The sequence below is a fragment of the Salvelinus namaycush genome, chromosome 21 (genome assembly GCF_016432855.1).
Source record: "Salvelinus namaycush isolate Seneca chromosome 21, SaNama_1.0, whole genome shotgun sequence".
Classification (NCBI taxonomy): domain Eukaryota; kingdom Metazoa; phylum Chordata; class Actinopteri; order Salmoniformes; family Salmonidae; genus Salvelinus; species Salvelinus namaycush.
The window spans coordinates 46922233-46935602 of NC_052327.1; the positions used below are offsets into that span (position 1 = coordinate 46922233).

Here is a 13370-nt window from a genome sequence, read left to right on the forward strand (position 1 = left end):
ACAATTAGGAGGCCTGTGTCTTGTGACCGAAGTGTACGTATGTACGGCAGGACCAAATCGGAAAGATAGGTAGGAGCAAGCCCATGTAATGCGTTTGTCCGTATTGTCCAGATGTAGGATCTTAATTTGAGCCAGTTTGTTACAGCAGGAAAATAATCCTGGAGCAACAGGAAATGTAAATTATGTGAATTATAATTTATGGACATGTTTGCATGGGTTGATAACATTTTTCATTATGGCATATCAAATTACAAACTTTAGAAGCCTTTTTAAAACTTAAATACACTACAAGTTTGCACTTCCTGCTTTGCTTGAAAATTCTCAGCGACAAAAGAGTGGTCAAATGAACATCCTACATTTGTAGTCATATTACATTACACAGCATGCTATTCTTATGACACACACAATTTACTTTTGGTTTTTGCTCCCAGTTTGTTTTCCAATCAGCATAGCTCTGTCTTCTGATGATTCACTTCCCTCTCTATTTTTCTCTTCTTCCTCTCCTCTCCTCCAATCATGACCTTGACTCATGGTTGGTTGCGCTCACTGTGTCCTGGTCTTTTATTGGCCACTTTAACTGTCACTGATCTTCAACTGGTCAAAGGGGGATTCTCTGCCCAATCTGGATCTCCTTGTGGCGCAGCCCCCTCCCCCACCTCCTGCCCCCCTGGACCCCCCCAGGGAGTCTGTCTGCCTAGCTCTGGTCCCTGCATGGAGACAGGTAAAGAGTGTACACTTCACCTCCCTCCCCTAGACCCTTGTCTAACCCCTGGATGTCCCTAACCAACCGTCTCTCTGCTGTGTTTTACAGTAGTATACATGGGGAAAGCTGCCTTCTGTTCAGATTGTTAACTGTTATCGATCCTAGACATAGCATGCTTTATTTTCTGTGGAGTCATGAAACCAGTAGTTCCGTGTGTGTGGTGTCAGAATAAGCAGCTGTGTGTGGGTGCTGTTCGTCCCAGACAGTGAGTGACGTGATGTCATATTCTCTCTTGTCTCATGTGGCGTATCCCTATCCCTCTCCCTCTCCCTCTCCCTCTCCCTCTCCCACCCCTGCCATGTTGTCTCAGAAACAAACCCAACAGCAGGAGCAGCTCAGCGTTGCCTATAAGGAGAAGTTCAAGTGTCAGACCCTACCCAACAGAGGGGAGCAGGTATGGCTAGCTGGTCTGACGCGGTAGTACTCCCTGCCTACTAGTCGGTCTCCCATCTCCAGCTAACCAGTTAACCATGCTATCATAGCTAGTTACTAGCTAGCTAACATCCCCTGCTTTGATAGACAAAGGCTATCGCTTCAGCTTAGCTCAGTTAGCTTCATTGTGCTAATCATCAAAGTTTTAGCTTAGTTCGCTTGTGCACTAATCATCAAAACTGCTTTGTCGTTTTTTTGTTTAGTTCTTTTTAAATTAAATATGCTAAGTCTAACAGTTTGAGCCCCTAAGTGAAATGGCCAGTTCAGAGCTGTGCTTGATTGACCCATGAAAGCTAATCTGCAGTTGAGCTAATTGGTTGGAAATAGTCTGTTGTGAAAAATATTTTTGTTGGAAATAATTAGCTAACAGACCGTTAAGCCATTAACATCAAGACCAGGGGTCTCTAGCCCTGTTCCTGGAGAGCTACCCTCCCGTAGGTTTTCAGTCCAACCCTAATCTACCGCACCACATTCTAATAATTAGCTGGTTGATAAGATGAATCCGGTTAGTTATAACGGGTTTGAGTGAAAACCTTCAGGAGGGTAGGTAGCTCTCTAGGAACAGGCTCTCCAATACCACTTTTCCATCTCACACACTCATTTTCACTGATTAGTGTACATGTTTTAGTAGCTCTTCAGACTCATATAAGTAGGGTTGCAAAATGTTTGGAACTTTCAATAAATTCCCTGTTTTTTTAGAAATCCCAGTTGGATGATTTCCCGGAATCAAGAGGTAATAAGCAGGAAATCACGATTCCTCCAACCAGGATTTCTGGAAAACTAGTGAATTTATTGAAAGTTCCAAACATTTTGCTATCATACACATAAGTATACTCTCGCTCAACACAGTATTTCATACCTTTCTCATCATGCTATTCCTCTAGCTTTTTTCTCATTCACTCACAAGAGCGTCCCAAAAGGTTTTTGTGGCCGTAAAAAAAACACAAAAAAACAGATTTCTCTCATGCTTGCTTAACTGTAAATTAGTTGGTAAATGTGAAGAAATTTGGTTTATTTGCCTTAATTTTCACATGCGTCCAGTGGGTAGTGTGTGTGCCTGTGTGTGATGAAACAGTGTTGGCTTGAGTGTGTAGTGTGGTAGAATGCCAGCGGTAGCTACAAGAATGAGTGTGAGGGTGATACTGTAGCAGATGATTGTTTTAGCCTATTGGATGTGAATCATTAGTTCAATTGATATTAATATGTGAATGTTTGTTGACTCACTGAATTCAAAAGTGAATTTGGATGAGGCAATATGATACCTGAAGGGTGCAGAGGTGTGTGTCTGTGTGTGCACGTGATGAACGGAGGAATTGTGCACGTCAGTGACACCAGCAAGTGACGGCCTGTCCTCCTCTCCACTCTCAAGCCAAGAATCAGTACAGAGTCAACCTGTGGCTCACGGAGCTGCCCTAAGAAAACCATTCTGCTCTCCTCCTCTTCCACCACCTTCTCACTCTATCTTCACTCACAGGTGACCAGTCTAGTCCATACCAGACCAGACACACTCCCCTGTCCTCTGCCTTGTTGATCCTTTATCTAACCTCTATCCTCTCAGGTCTTGACTCTTGTCTTACCTTACGAACAAGTTATCCAGTTGTGCCTTCAAAGTAGAAAACTAAATGTAGTGACTCTTCTTCCTCTCCCTATATTAACGTTTTAGACGTTAGCATTTTGCTACACTTGAAATAACATCTGCTAACCATGTGTATGTGACAATAACATTTCATTTGAGGACTTCCAACGTAACTAAAATAAACTGTATCTAGTCTTAGTTTCCGTTCTTCTCGTCAGTGGGTTTCTTGTGTTGTGGCTGACCAGCGTGTAGGTGGGGGCCTTGTTGCCATGCTGTGGTTTGTTTATGAGCGGAGAAACATGGTCCTAGCTGTCAGTTTTGAAGTGTCTGTGTGTTCTTCAGCATTGTAATGGAGGAGTTATGGAGGAGGGAGACACCACCCAGGACCAGACCCTTCTGACACACAGGGTAACCATGGTTGAATGGGCCTGTGATCAGTGCTAACCCTCAGGGAACTAACAACACAGGCAGAGTGTGTGTGACTGGGTGTCTCTACGGCTTGTGTGGGATGGAAGGGATTGTTGTGGTCAGAATATGATTGGAACAATCAACAAAATGTAAGCAGACGATGACTTACAGTATGTAAGTATACAGTATTTCAAGGCTAGTTTCATATGTTTAGTTTGGGCACTATTGTTTGATCTCTATCTCCATAGCAGTGCTTGCATGCTGACTCATATACAGTATTATATGATATGTGTGCAATTTGTAAATAATAATTTGGTGGGTGCTTATATTTGTCCTATTTGACACATGTACAAGTGTGTATTAATATGCATGTGTGAATTGGAAATACTTTAAATATCCCAACTCCCCCTGAAAGAGTGGGTTGTCAATAGAGGTCTGTTATTTCATAGCCTGTCTTAAATTCTCAAGCCAACCATACCAGCTAACTGCATCAAACCAGTATTATCATGTTTTGGGACAAACAGACTGTAAACACACACAATGCTTACCTTCGTTTAATCTGCAGAAATGGAAACCCGTGCAGCTTGACGAGCCAGAGCCTATTCACATCCCTAGCATTCAGGAGAGGTCTGCCAGATTAGTCGCTAAGTTTAAGGGTAAACCTGAGAAACCAAAGGTGAACACCATGGCATGTTGTGTGAAAAAACAGAGCCCTATATAATCAGTCAATTCATTATCTGTAAGTGATAGGCCTTGTGGATTTATTCTTTTTTTTAAATAGTTTGAGTGTCTTTGGTGTTGGTTTATTACTGTACTATAGCTAAAAGCGAATTCCTCATTGCCATCATTCTCAGTCCTGTTGCCTTTTCTGAACTGTCCTACATTATTTATCTGTCCTCTCCTTCCCCTGGAGCCTAAGAAAAAGCCCTCACGTTTCTTTATGGAACAGTGGCACCGGTCTCGCAGCCAGAGCCCAGAGAGCCCCCTCTCCTCCCCTGAAACGCTCAGACAGGTAGACCCTTTTATCTGGGGAGAACTACAATAACACATTACCTCATCTCTGCTCCTTGGAAAACTCACTAGATTGATTTTGATAGATTGACTCGATTTTAAATGATATAAGATATACCTACTGCCATCAAGGACAGCTGCATTATAACATTTCTGCTCAGACTGCTACATTTTACATTTGAGTCATTTAGCAGACACTCTTATCCAGAGAAACTTACAGGAGCAATTAGGGTTAAGTGTCTTGTTCAAGGGGACATCAAACAATGTTTTAACCTAGTCATCTCAAGGATTCGAACCAGAAACCTTTTGGTTACTGGCCCAATGCTCTTAACTGCTAGGCTACCAGTAACCACCCTGTTAACCAGTAACCTCCAATAGCTGACTTAAGCTGAATTTGCACTTGTTTTTCTACTGTGTTTCTACTGCATGGCAAATAGAAATTGGCTTTGCAACAATGCAGCATTTACAAGTACATCATAAATGAGGAGTGACATCTGCTAATAGTGGATCAGTTATGTCAAGGCGCAGCAGTCAGGGCACCCTTGTTAGTATGCATAGGTCAGATGAACCTGTCACATAAAAATCACTTAAACCACTAAAGCAAGCACAAATAGCCTAGAACACAAGGCTAAAACCTCTATCACAATCAATCAGGTTGCTCTCGCAAAAGAGGTTTCTAACCTCAATGGTCTTTCCTGGTTAAATAAATGTTAAATAATATGGATCTTGTGTGGAGCATGGGATGCTTTGTGCATGGCTAAATTCTTCCTTACCAGTCCTATTCTGTTCTTTGGAATCTAATAATGTGTTCTTCTGCAGGAGCTAGAGCTTCTGCGCTCTGATGACCAAATGCCGTTACATAGCCTTAGTATACAGGAGAGGGCTGAGCAGCTTGCCTCACAGTTTCAAAGCAAGCAGACAAAGCCACAGGTGATACACACCTCTCAATAGCCTTGGCCTGGGTTCAAAGTTGAGGACTTTACCAAAAGAACAGACCTGATCTCCTTAGTTACTTTACAAGATGTCATTAATGTCAGATCGAGTAATAAAACAATAAATAAAACACTGCCATTAATCCTATTGTTTACTCAGTATCTGTCATTCGTGTTATGTAGAATTAGAATATGACCCAGCCAAGGGATTTCCATATCAGCTTGTCTTGCATCTTTGCCTATTCTCTTTGTTCTCATGCCAAGTCCTCCTGCCTTAATTGTCCTCTCTCTTTTTTCTTTCCCCTGGAGCCTAAGAAAAAGCCCTCACGTTTCTTTATAGAACAGTGGCACCTGTCACGCAGCCATAGCCCAGAGAGCCCCCTCTCCTCCCCTGAAACTCTCCGACAGGTACCCTCTCCCTCCTGAGGAGATCTGCAGTGGGGCTGACTCTAACACACTACCTTACTCAGTGCCTCTGGGAGATGGGCCAAATAACTCACTGCCTGGCCTCTGTTATGTGATTGAACTGATTTCCGATGTGTGTCCTAACAAGCATGTGGACAATGCATACAGGAATGGTTCATCTCTATGGGTGTAAACACATGTGCCGTTTTAGTCCAAGATATTGCTCAGCTAGCTGTGTTGAAAAATGTGATGACACAGTGAAAAGTGGAAGAGAATGTACTGTAGTCATAGCTATATGAATAATGTATGTTCCAATAGATTGATATTAGCAGTCCCTTAGGTGTGGCCTGCATCATTGCAGTGTTGTGGTCACTGTGCTTAAGGACACCCTGCCAGGTGTTTCTCCCTCAGGACAGCCTAATTTGATCTTCATGTTGACAGAGATGATATATTATAATACAGCATGGTATACAGTAAATCTCATCCATACTTTGAAATATTTAAATGTCATATTTTTATATGGCTTACACTATGCTAACTCTGACCTAAATTGTGTCTCTCTGCAGGATACATTTTATTTAGAGATTTTTGTAGATCTAATCCCGGCCATTTTAGGGTTACAGTTAGTGTGTTTGAGATATTACAATGAATCACTGATCTTTGGAATGTACATAGTTGATCCTAACATCCTGTGTCCATGTTGACCAATTATGTTTCTTGTTTTATTAGCCAAAGGGTTGCGCCGTGAGAATTAACACTGTGTGTGTGTGTGTGTGTGTGTGTGTGTGTGTGTGTGTGTGTGTGTGTGTGTGTGTGTGTGTGTGTGTGTGTGTGTGTGTGTGTGTGTGTGTGTGTGTGTGTGTGTGTGTGTGTGTGTGTGTGTGTGTGTGTGTGCATATAGCCACAGTTTATTGCTCAGCATCACAGGGCTAGTCAACAGCTGTTGCTCCTCATTAAAGTAATGGTGTGTAGACATCACTGGTGTTGTAATGGTTCAACTCTAAGCACCCTTTCTGTCAGACACTGCATGTGGTGGTGTGGCTCATGGCTATTAGTGTAAATGAGGGTTCAAGAGTTCTATGCAGTTGGTTTGCACATATTTGAAAACACTAATTCAAAGCAGTTCATTGGATTGGTGAGCCGACACATCACAGCTTGATCAACCAAACATGGCTTCATTTCCCTCTCATGATATCAGTTATTTTCCAGTGCTCTTTAGTGCCTTACATAGTGTACTACCAGACCTCCTGTCATAGTTTACCGCTCTTCCTCATACTACTATGTCGTTCCGTTCTCTCACATTCCTTTGCATTCTTAATTTTTCCTCCATGTCTCTTTCTCTCATCCTACTGTCCTTTCTTTCTCTCTCTGCCGTCGATAGAGATATTTAAAGATGTACACAGGGGGAGTAAGCTTATTGGCTGATCAGATAGCCAATCAGCTTCAACCTCAGGAGGAACCCAAGCCCTTACTTGACGAGAGGGAATTGGTGGAATTGGTAAGAGCCAATGGTGTCGTAGGGCACTAGGCATGTTGTAGACCCAAGAGTGAAGTGACTCCAGCTTGCGAATGCAGCTGTGGTGTTTGGGGATAATGAGTGTAACTAGGACTTCCTGCTAGTTCTAGAGAACGATTTGTAATTGTGTGTTTCTTAGAAACTAACTCTGTGACCAGTGTTCTGTGTGTGTGGAACATGTTGACCTTGCGTTTGTTGTGGTATCCAAAATGTGCTATAATCTCAGGTGTTTCTGAAAATGTTTTAGTGGCCCATGTTATGACCTACTAGGTGGTGAATGGTTTGATATCAATGGAACAGTTGATTCCATTATTCTCTATCAGTTCGATTTCCCCACTAAGTTGTGAAGCTGGGGCTTCATGGAAATACCTACCCTCTCTCTCCATCGCTCTCCACCTCTCCCCTGCCCCTGATCTAATCTCCTCTCCCCCTCTTCCTCTACAGGGTTCCCTGAGGAAGGAGTTCCCCCAGAACATCGGGGGCAGTGACGTGTGCTTCTTCTGCCGGAAGCGTGTGTACGTGATGGAGCGGCTGAGTGCCGAGGGCAAGTTCTTCCACCGTAGCTGCTTCAAGTGTGACTACTGCGGAACGACGCTTAGATTGTCATCCTACGCTTTCGATGTGGAGGATGGTACGTGCTCCCAAGATGCGTCTTTAGACCACTCGCAATGATCATAATGTAGTGTGCTTTTCAGTCAATACAAGTGTAAGCTGGTCCCAGATCTGTTTGTTACATGTGAACAGATCTAGCTTTCATACGCTGTTGATATGTGAACAAAAACACCCCACTGAATGACAGTCACTTTGTTTTGTCTTGACAAAATTCAAACAGGGCACAGACATTACTGACATACAATCAGATCTATCACATGTATTTAGAAATCCCTTTTTACACCAGCAGATGATACAAAGTGCTGTACAGAAACCAGCCTAAAATCCCAAACAGCAATCTATTCAGATGTAGAAGCACTGTTGCTAGGAAAAACTCCCTAGAAAGGCAGGAACCTAGGAAGAACCCTAGAGAGGAACCAGGCTCTGAAGGGTTGCCAGTCCTCTGATGGCTGTGCCGGGTGGAGATTATAACAGTACATGGCCATTAAGGCCAGATTGTTCTTCAAGATGTTCAAACATTTATAGATGACCAGCAGGGATAATTTGATAATTTTATCATACTGTAGAAAGTGCTGACTGACATGTTGGCCTACTCATAGGCAGACATACATGTACTGTTAGCATGGTCAATTATACCAAGCCTTGTCCTTGTGGTTACAGTAGGAGTTATCAGATTGTCCTGCGTTGTCCTCATAAAGCCTGCTACAGTCTTGTGATGTCATTCCCTTTTCTCTATGGGTGTCATAAGATCTCTGTTGTGCTCATTTAACAAGTAGGAGATTGTTAGCAATGATGGAGTGGCTGTTTCTCCTTGTTTAGTTTGTGATCCCAGTCATCCCACTGGTAGAGCAGACTCCAGAATGCCAACTGGGAACCGAGGGAGGGAGGGAGGACAATAATAGTGTCTATCTATGAACAGCGTAGTCTAATACACACAGAGGCTTTCACCGTACTAAATATACAACAGCCAGATGAAGGGAATGCAGGCTGATCTGGAAAGTTGTTTTGTTTTGCGCTGATTTGATATTTCTCTGTTTTTGTCTCCTCCTGCAGGGAAGTTTTACTGCAAGCCGCACTACTGTTACCGCTTGTCTGGTCAGGCTCAGAGGAAGAGGCCAGCACCGCTCCGTGCTCTGCTCAATGCAAAGGTACTACTGACCCATCCCCTCCCCCCACACACACACACTGGATCTGTCATGTCGGACAATCAGGAAGTGTAGGATGTGTATTGACCACCTCCTCCTGTCTCCAGGACAACCAGGCGTCCTTGCCCGCCGTGGTCACCGTGGACTCCCCCGGGAGGGGGGAGATGGCATCCCTGTCTCCCGCTGAGCGCCAGACCTCAGGTACCCCCACTAGCCCACTTTCCTCACCTCTAGCTGTGGTGCCACTGCACCGCCTGGCCCCGCTGGCCCAGGCTCGATGGGTGGGGGAGGGGCCCCTGCGCACCCTCCGCCGCACCCTGTCCTGGACCTATCACCAGGTGGAGCTAAACTCCCTCAACTCGCCGCTTCTGTATACCTACTGTATCTACCTCTTCTGCTGTTTCACCCTCAACGCCTTGCTCAATCTCCTAGCATGACCTGTAGCATGATGTACTACAGTATCCATAGAACATAATGTATCCCCCTCCCCTTATATGACCTCTGTGGCTTTACTTCACAAACTAATGACTCTGAGTGAATGTTAGCTGGCGTCCTCTATTCCTCTTTCGTATAGCTTGCTGTCCTATTGATGTGATTCTGTGCTTGTGGTGTGTTGGTTTTTTCTTGAAGATGCAGCATTCCCTCCCCTTTTGGTCAATAAAGTAGCCCCCGCTGGCAGCTACATTTTAAACGAATGGTGCATCTTCTTCGATCTCTTTCAGCTGGGAAATTAAAATAACAGTCAGGCAAAATGATGAGCCTCCGCTGTTCGCTTCTGTTCGCTTCTGTGGGTTTTTAAGACTTCATTATACTGTAGTTACTTACCCTTTCTCACTTTGTTATTAGTCATTTAATGAGTTAAGTAATTTAACAGTAACCTGTTGAATTGATTAATAGTTGTACATTAAATGTAATATTTATATTAATTTAATTATAATATTAAATATGTTATATTACTCAACAAATGCGTTGAGTATGCTCTTTTGCCTGCCTGTGCTTTAATCGAAGGCCCAACTCTATTGTGATTGTAACCTGTAGTGGTCTCTGACTTTCTTAGTTTTACCTTGTCCTATTTGACCTGCTCGCTAGAGCGTGCCTGTATCACTGCTTGCGATTGGTTCTTTGTAAGCTTTACCTTTTCACCCTCCTATCAGAGTAGCCTGAAGCTGACAGCTAGTGCTTGAACCAGTGCTTGTGATTGGTCCCTTGTGAGAGCCACCCTGCCCCTCATCTCTCAAACTGTACCGTCAGTGGGTGTCCTGTCTGTCTTCCTGCATCCCTCTACCTTCCCACCCTGCTCTTTGCATTCTAACACCTATACTGCTTTTGCTAAATGCTGCATTTATCTTGCATATACTATATAGATTCTACAGATGAAACGTGTAGGTTGATGTATCTAATGTACGGCTAATTATCTAGTGTGAAGTTTGTAGCTTAGATTACTTTATTAAGTAATCTGTAGGCCTACTAGGCCAGTATTATATTTAAGGTAAGTATAAGGCATTCATCCCACATCTACTAGAACATTTTTATACTTGGTAATAAGAGGCCGCAAACATGACGTATACACTACATGATTATGTGGACACCTGCTCGTCAAACATCTCATTCCAAAATCATGTACATTTAATACGGAGTTGGTCCCCACTTTGCTGCTATAATAGTCTGTACTCTTCTGGGAAGGCGTTCCACTTGATGTTGGAACATTGCTGCGGGGAATTGCTTCCATTCAGCCACACGCATTAGTGTGGTTGGGCACTGATGTTGGGCGATTAGGCCTGGCTCGCAGTCGGCGTTCCAATTCATCCCAAAGGTGTTCGATGGGGTTGAGGTCAGGGCTCTGTGCAGGCCAGTCAAGTTCTTCCACACCGATCTCAACAAACCATTTCTGTATGGACCTTGCTTTGTGCACTGGGGCATTGTCATGCTGAAACTGAAAAGGGCCTTCCCCAAACTGTTGCCACAAAGTTGGAAGCACAGAATCGTCTAGAATGTCTTTGTATGCTGTAGCGTTAAGATTTCCCTTCACTGGATCTAATGGGCCTAGCCCGAACCATGAAAAACAGCCCCAGACCATTATTCCTCCTCCACCAAACTTTACAGTTGGCACTATGCATTCAGGCAGGTAGGTTTGCCTGGCATCAGCCAAACATAGTTTCCTTACGTCGGACTGCCAGATGGGGTTCCCGAGTGGTGCAGCGGTCTAAGGCACTGCATCTCAGTGCTAGAGGCATCACTACAGACTCTGGTTTGATTCCAGGCTGTATCACAACCGGCCGTGATTGGGAGTCCTATTGGGCGATGCACAATTGGCCCAGTGTCGCCCGGGTTAGGGTTTAGTCGGGGTAGGCCGTCATTGTAAATAAGAATTTGTTCTTAACTGACTTGCCTAGTTAAATAAAGGTTAAATAAATAAAACAATTATGGTGAAGCGTGATTCATCAGTCCAGAGAACACTTTTTCCAATTGCGGTGAGCTTTACACCACTCCAGCCAAAGCTTAGCATTGTGCATGGTGATCTTGGGCTTGTGTGCGGCTGCTCGGCCATTGAAACCCATTTCATGAAGCTCCCAATGAACAGTTCTTGTGCTGACGTTGCTTCCAGAGGCAGTTTGGAACACGGTAGTGTTGCAACCGAGCACAGACAATTTTTACTCGCTACGCGCTTCAGCATTCGGCAGTCCTGTTCTGTGAGCTTCTGTGGCCTACCACTTCGCGACTGAGCCGTTATTGCTCCCAGAAATTTCTACTTCACAATAACAGCACTTACAGTTGACTGGGGCAGCCCTAGCAGGGAAGAAGTTTGACCAACTGACTTGTAGGGAAGGTGACATCCTATGACGGTGCCACATTGAAAGTCACTGAGCTCTTCAGTAAGGCCATTCTACTGACAATGTTTGGCTATGGAGATTGCATGGCCATGCGCTCGATTTTATACACTTGTCAGCAACTGGTGTGGCTGAAATAGACAAATCCACTAATTTAAAGGGTGTCAACATTATTTAGTTTATATAGTTTATTAATGGCTAACATTGATAATTTCATAACACATGCTAACCTGTGGGAATCCCTATCATCTTTAAAACTGAGGTTAGTCGAATAGGATTAATTGCCTCATGAATCTATTGTCTCATGAGACTGTGATGCAGACTCTATTGTCTTCTAAATGTCCCTCTGTGATACTAGAGTTCTGCATTCTTCAGTTTCACTAATCTGACAAACTGTCACCACTAGCACCATTGCATGAAAACAAATGAAATATCACACTCTCTGCCTCACCAAACCATGCTTTAGTGAGGGTTGCATGCGGTCATTGCTTACAGCACATTTTCTGTTGGTAAGTTTCTCTCATCTTATTTTAAGCTAAATTTATCATTTTAAATGACACATTTTTAAGTGTTGCCGTGCCCTATGCAAGTGTATAATCTCATCTCAAATTTAGACTGATTCTACTAGACCAGGAATGGGCAACTTTGATGGGGGTAGGGGCCACAAAAAATCTGAACTCATCATGAGGGAATGCGATTCAGGTCTGCATACCCACATCCATATCCATCCTGCAATTCTACACATTTTGCCATGGGGTGGAGAGAAATGTTTGCAGTTTTTAAGCTAATTTACTGCAATTCAATGTATTGTGCCCTGACTAATGCCATATTAATATGATATCTGAGTGAGAGTGAAAACAAAATCAATGGGGGCCCCCCAGTGGGTAAATTGACCATGTTTATTACGACAGGGTACTGATTTTGGACACTAGTTGCCCATCCCTGTATTAGACTGTCAGTGTCAGTCAGTTTTACCACTTGCTAGAAAGGATGGGAAAAAGGCAAAGTAGTACCAACCTTATATTATATAATACATATATATATCATAGTGTATATAATAAATCTATTATATTTGTGAGCTACTGTAGGAAAAACAATGAATGCAATAAATTGTTACAATGACTGTGTGGTTTTGTCTGTTTGTCCTAGAATCTAAAGAAATGTGTATACAAACATAAAAATGGCTCAAACATGACACACATCAGTTCATACAAAATGAGTGATAATAAATCAGTGCTCAACTATAGTCATGGAAGAAACATAGACTGAAACGTGATTATGGAAAGATGTGGTTGTTAGAATGTTATACAATAGGTACAGTATACTGGTCCGATGGTATAGTGGAAACTTGGAGATAAGAAGCATAGCCTCAGTTTGAATGATACCCGAGCCTGCCTAGTGTCTACACCTTGCATGGCTCTTGCACTGCTGTATCCCTCCAGCTCCTCTCCTCAATCATGCTACCCATCTGATTCTTAGAAAGCCTGTCTGTTTTCTCTCCCTGACACCCCTCCGCCCTTGCCCCTCCACGATCCACCCCAGTCCCAGAGGTCAACGGGCTGCAGGAGCCCAGCCTGCCTAAGCGTCTGCGGGGCACGCCGGAGCGCATCGAGCTGGAGAACTACCGTCTCTCTCTGCAGCGGGAGGAGGATCTGGAGGAGGTGCCCGAGGAGACGCTGGCTGAACACAACCTGAGCAGCGTGCTGGACAAGGACAAACACGCAGAGCTGGGCTCCAGGTAA

General features: G+C 43.7%; 1 protein-coding gene across 1 annotated transcript in view; it reads left to right on the forward strand.

The window, feature by feature from the left end:
- Positions 1 to 13370, forward strand: part of LOC120066430 (protein-methionine sulfoxide oxidase mical3a-like) — a 124683-nt gene that overhangs the window by 66601 nt on the left and 44712 nt on the right. Inside the window, exons 17-20 of the mRNA XM_039017790.1 lie at positions 7488 to 7674; positions 8709 to 8803; positions 8908 to 9001; positions 13171 to 13366. Of these exons, the coding sequence (XP_038873718.1) occupies positions 7488 to 7674; positions 8709 to 8803; positions 8908 to 9001; positions 13171 to 13366 (572 nt within the window). The remainder of the gene's footprint in view (positions 1 to 7487; positions 7675 to 8708; positions 8804 to 8907; positions 9002 to 13170; positions 13367 to 13370) is intronic.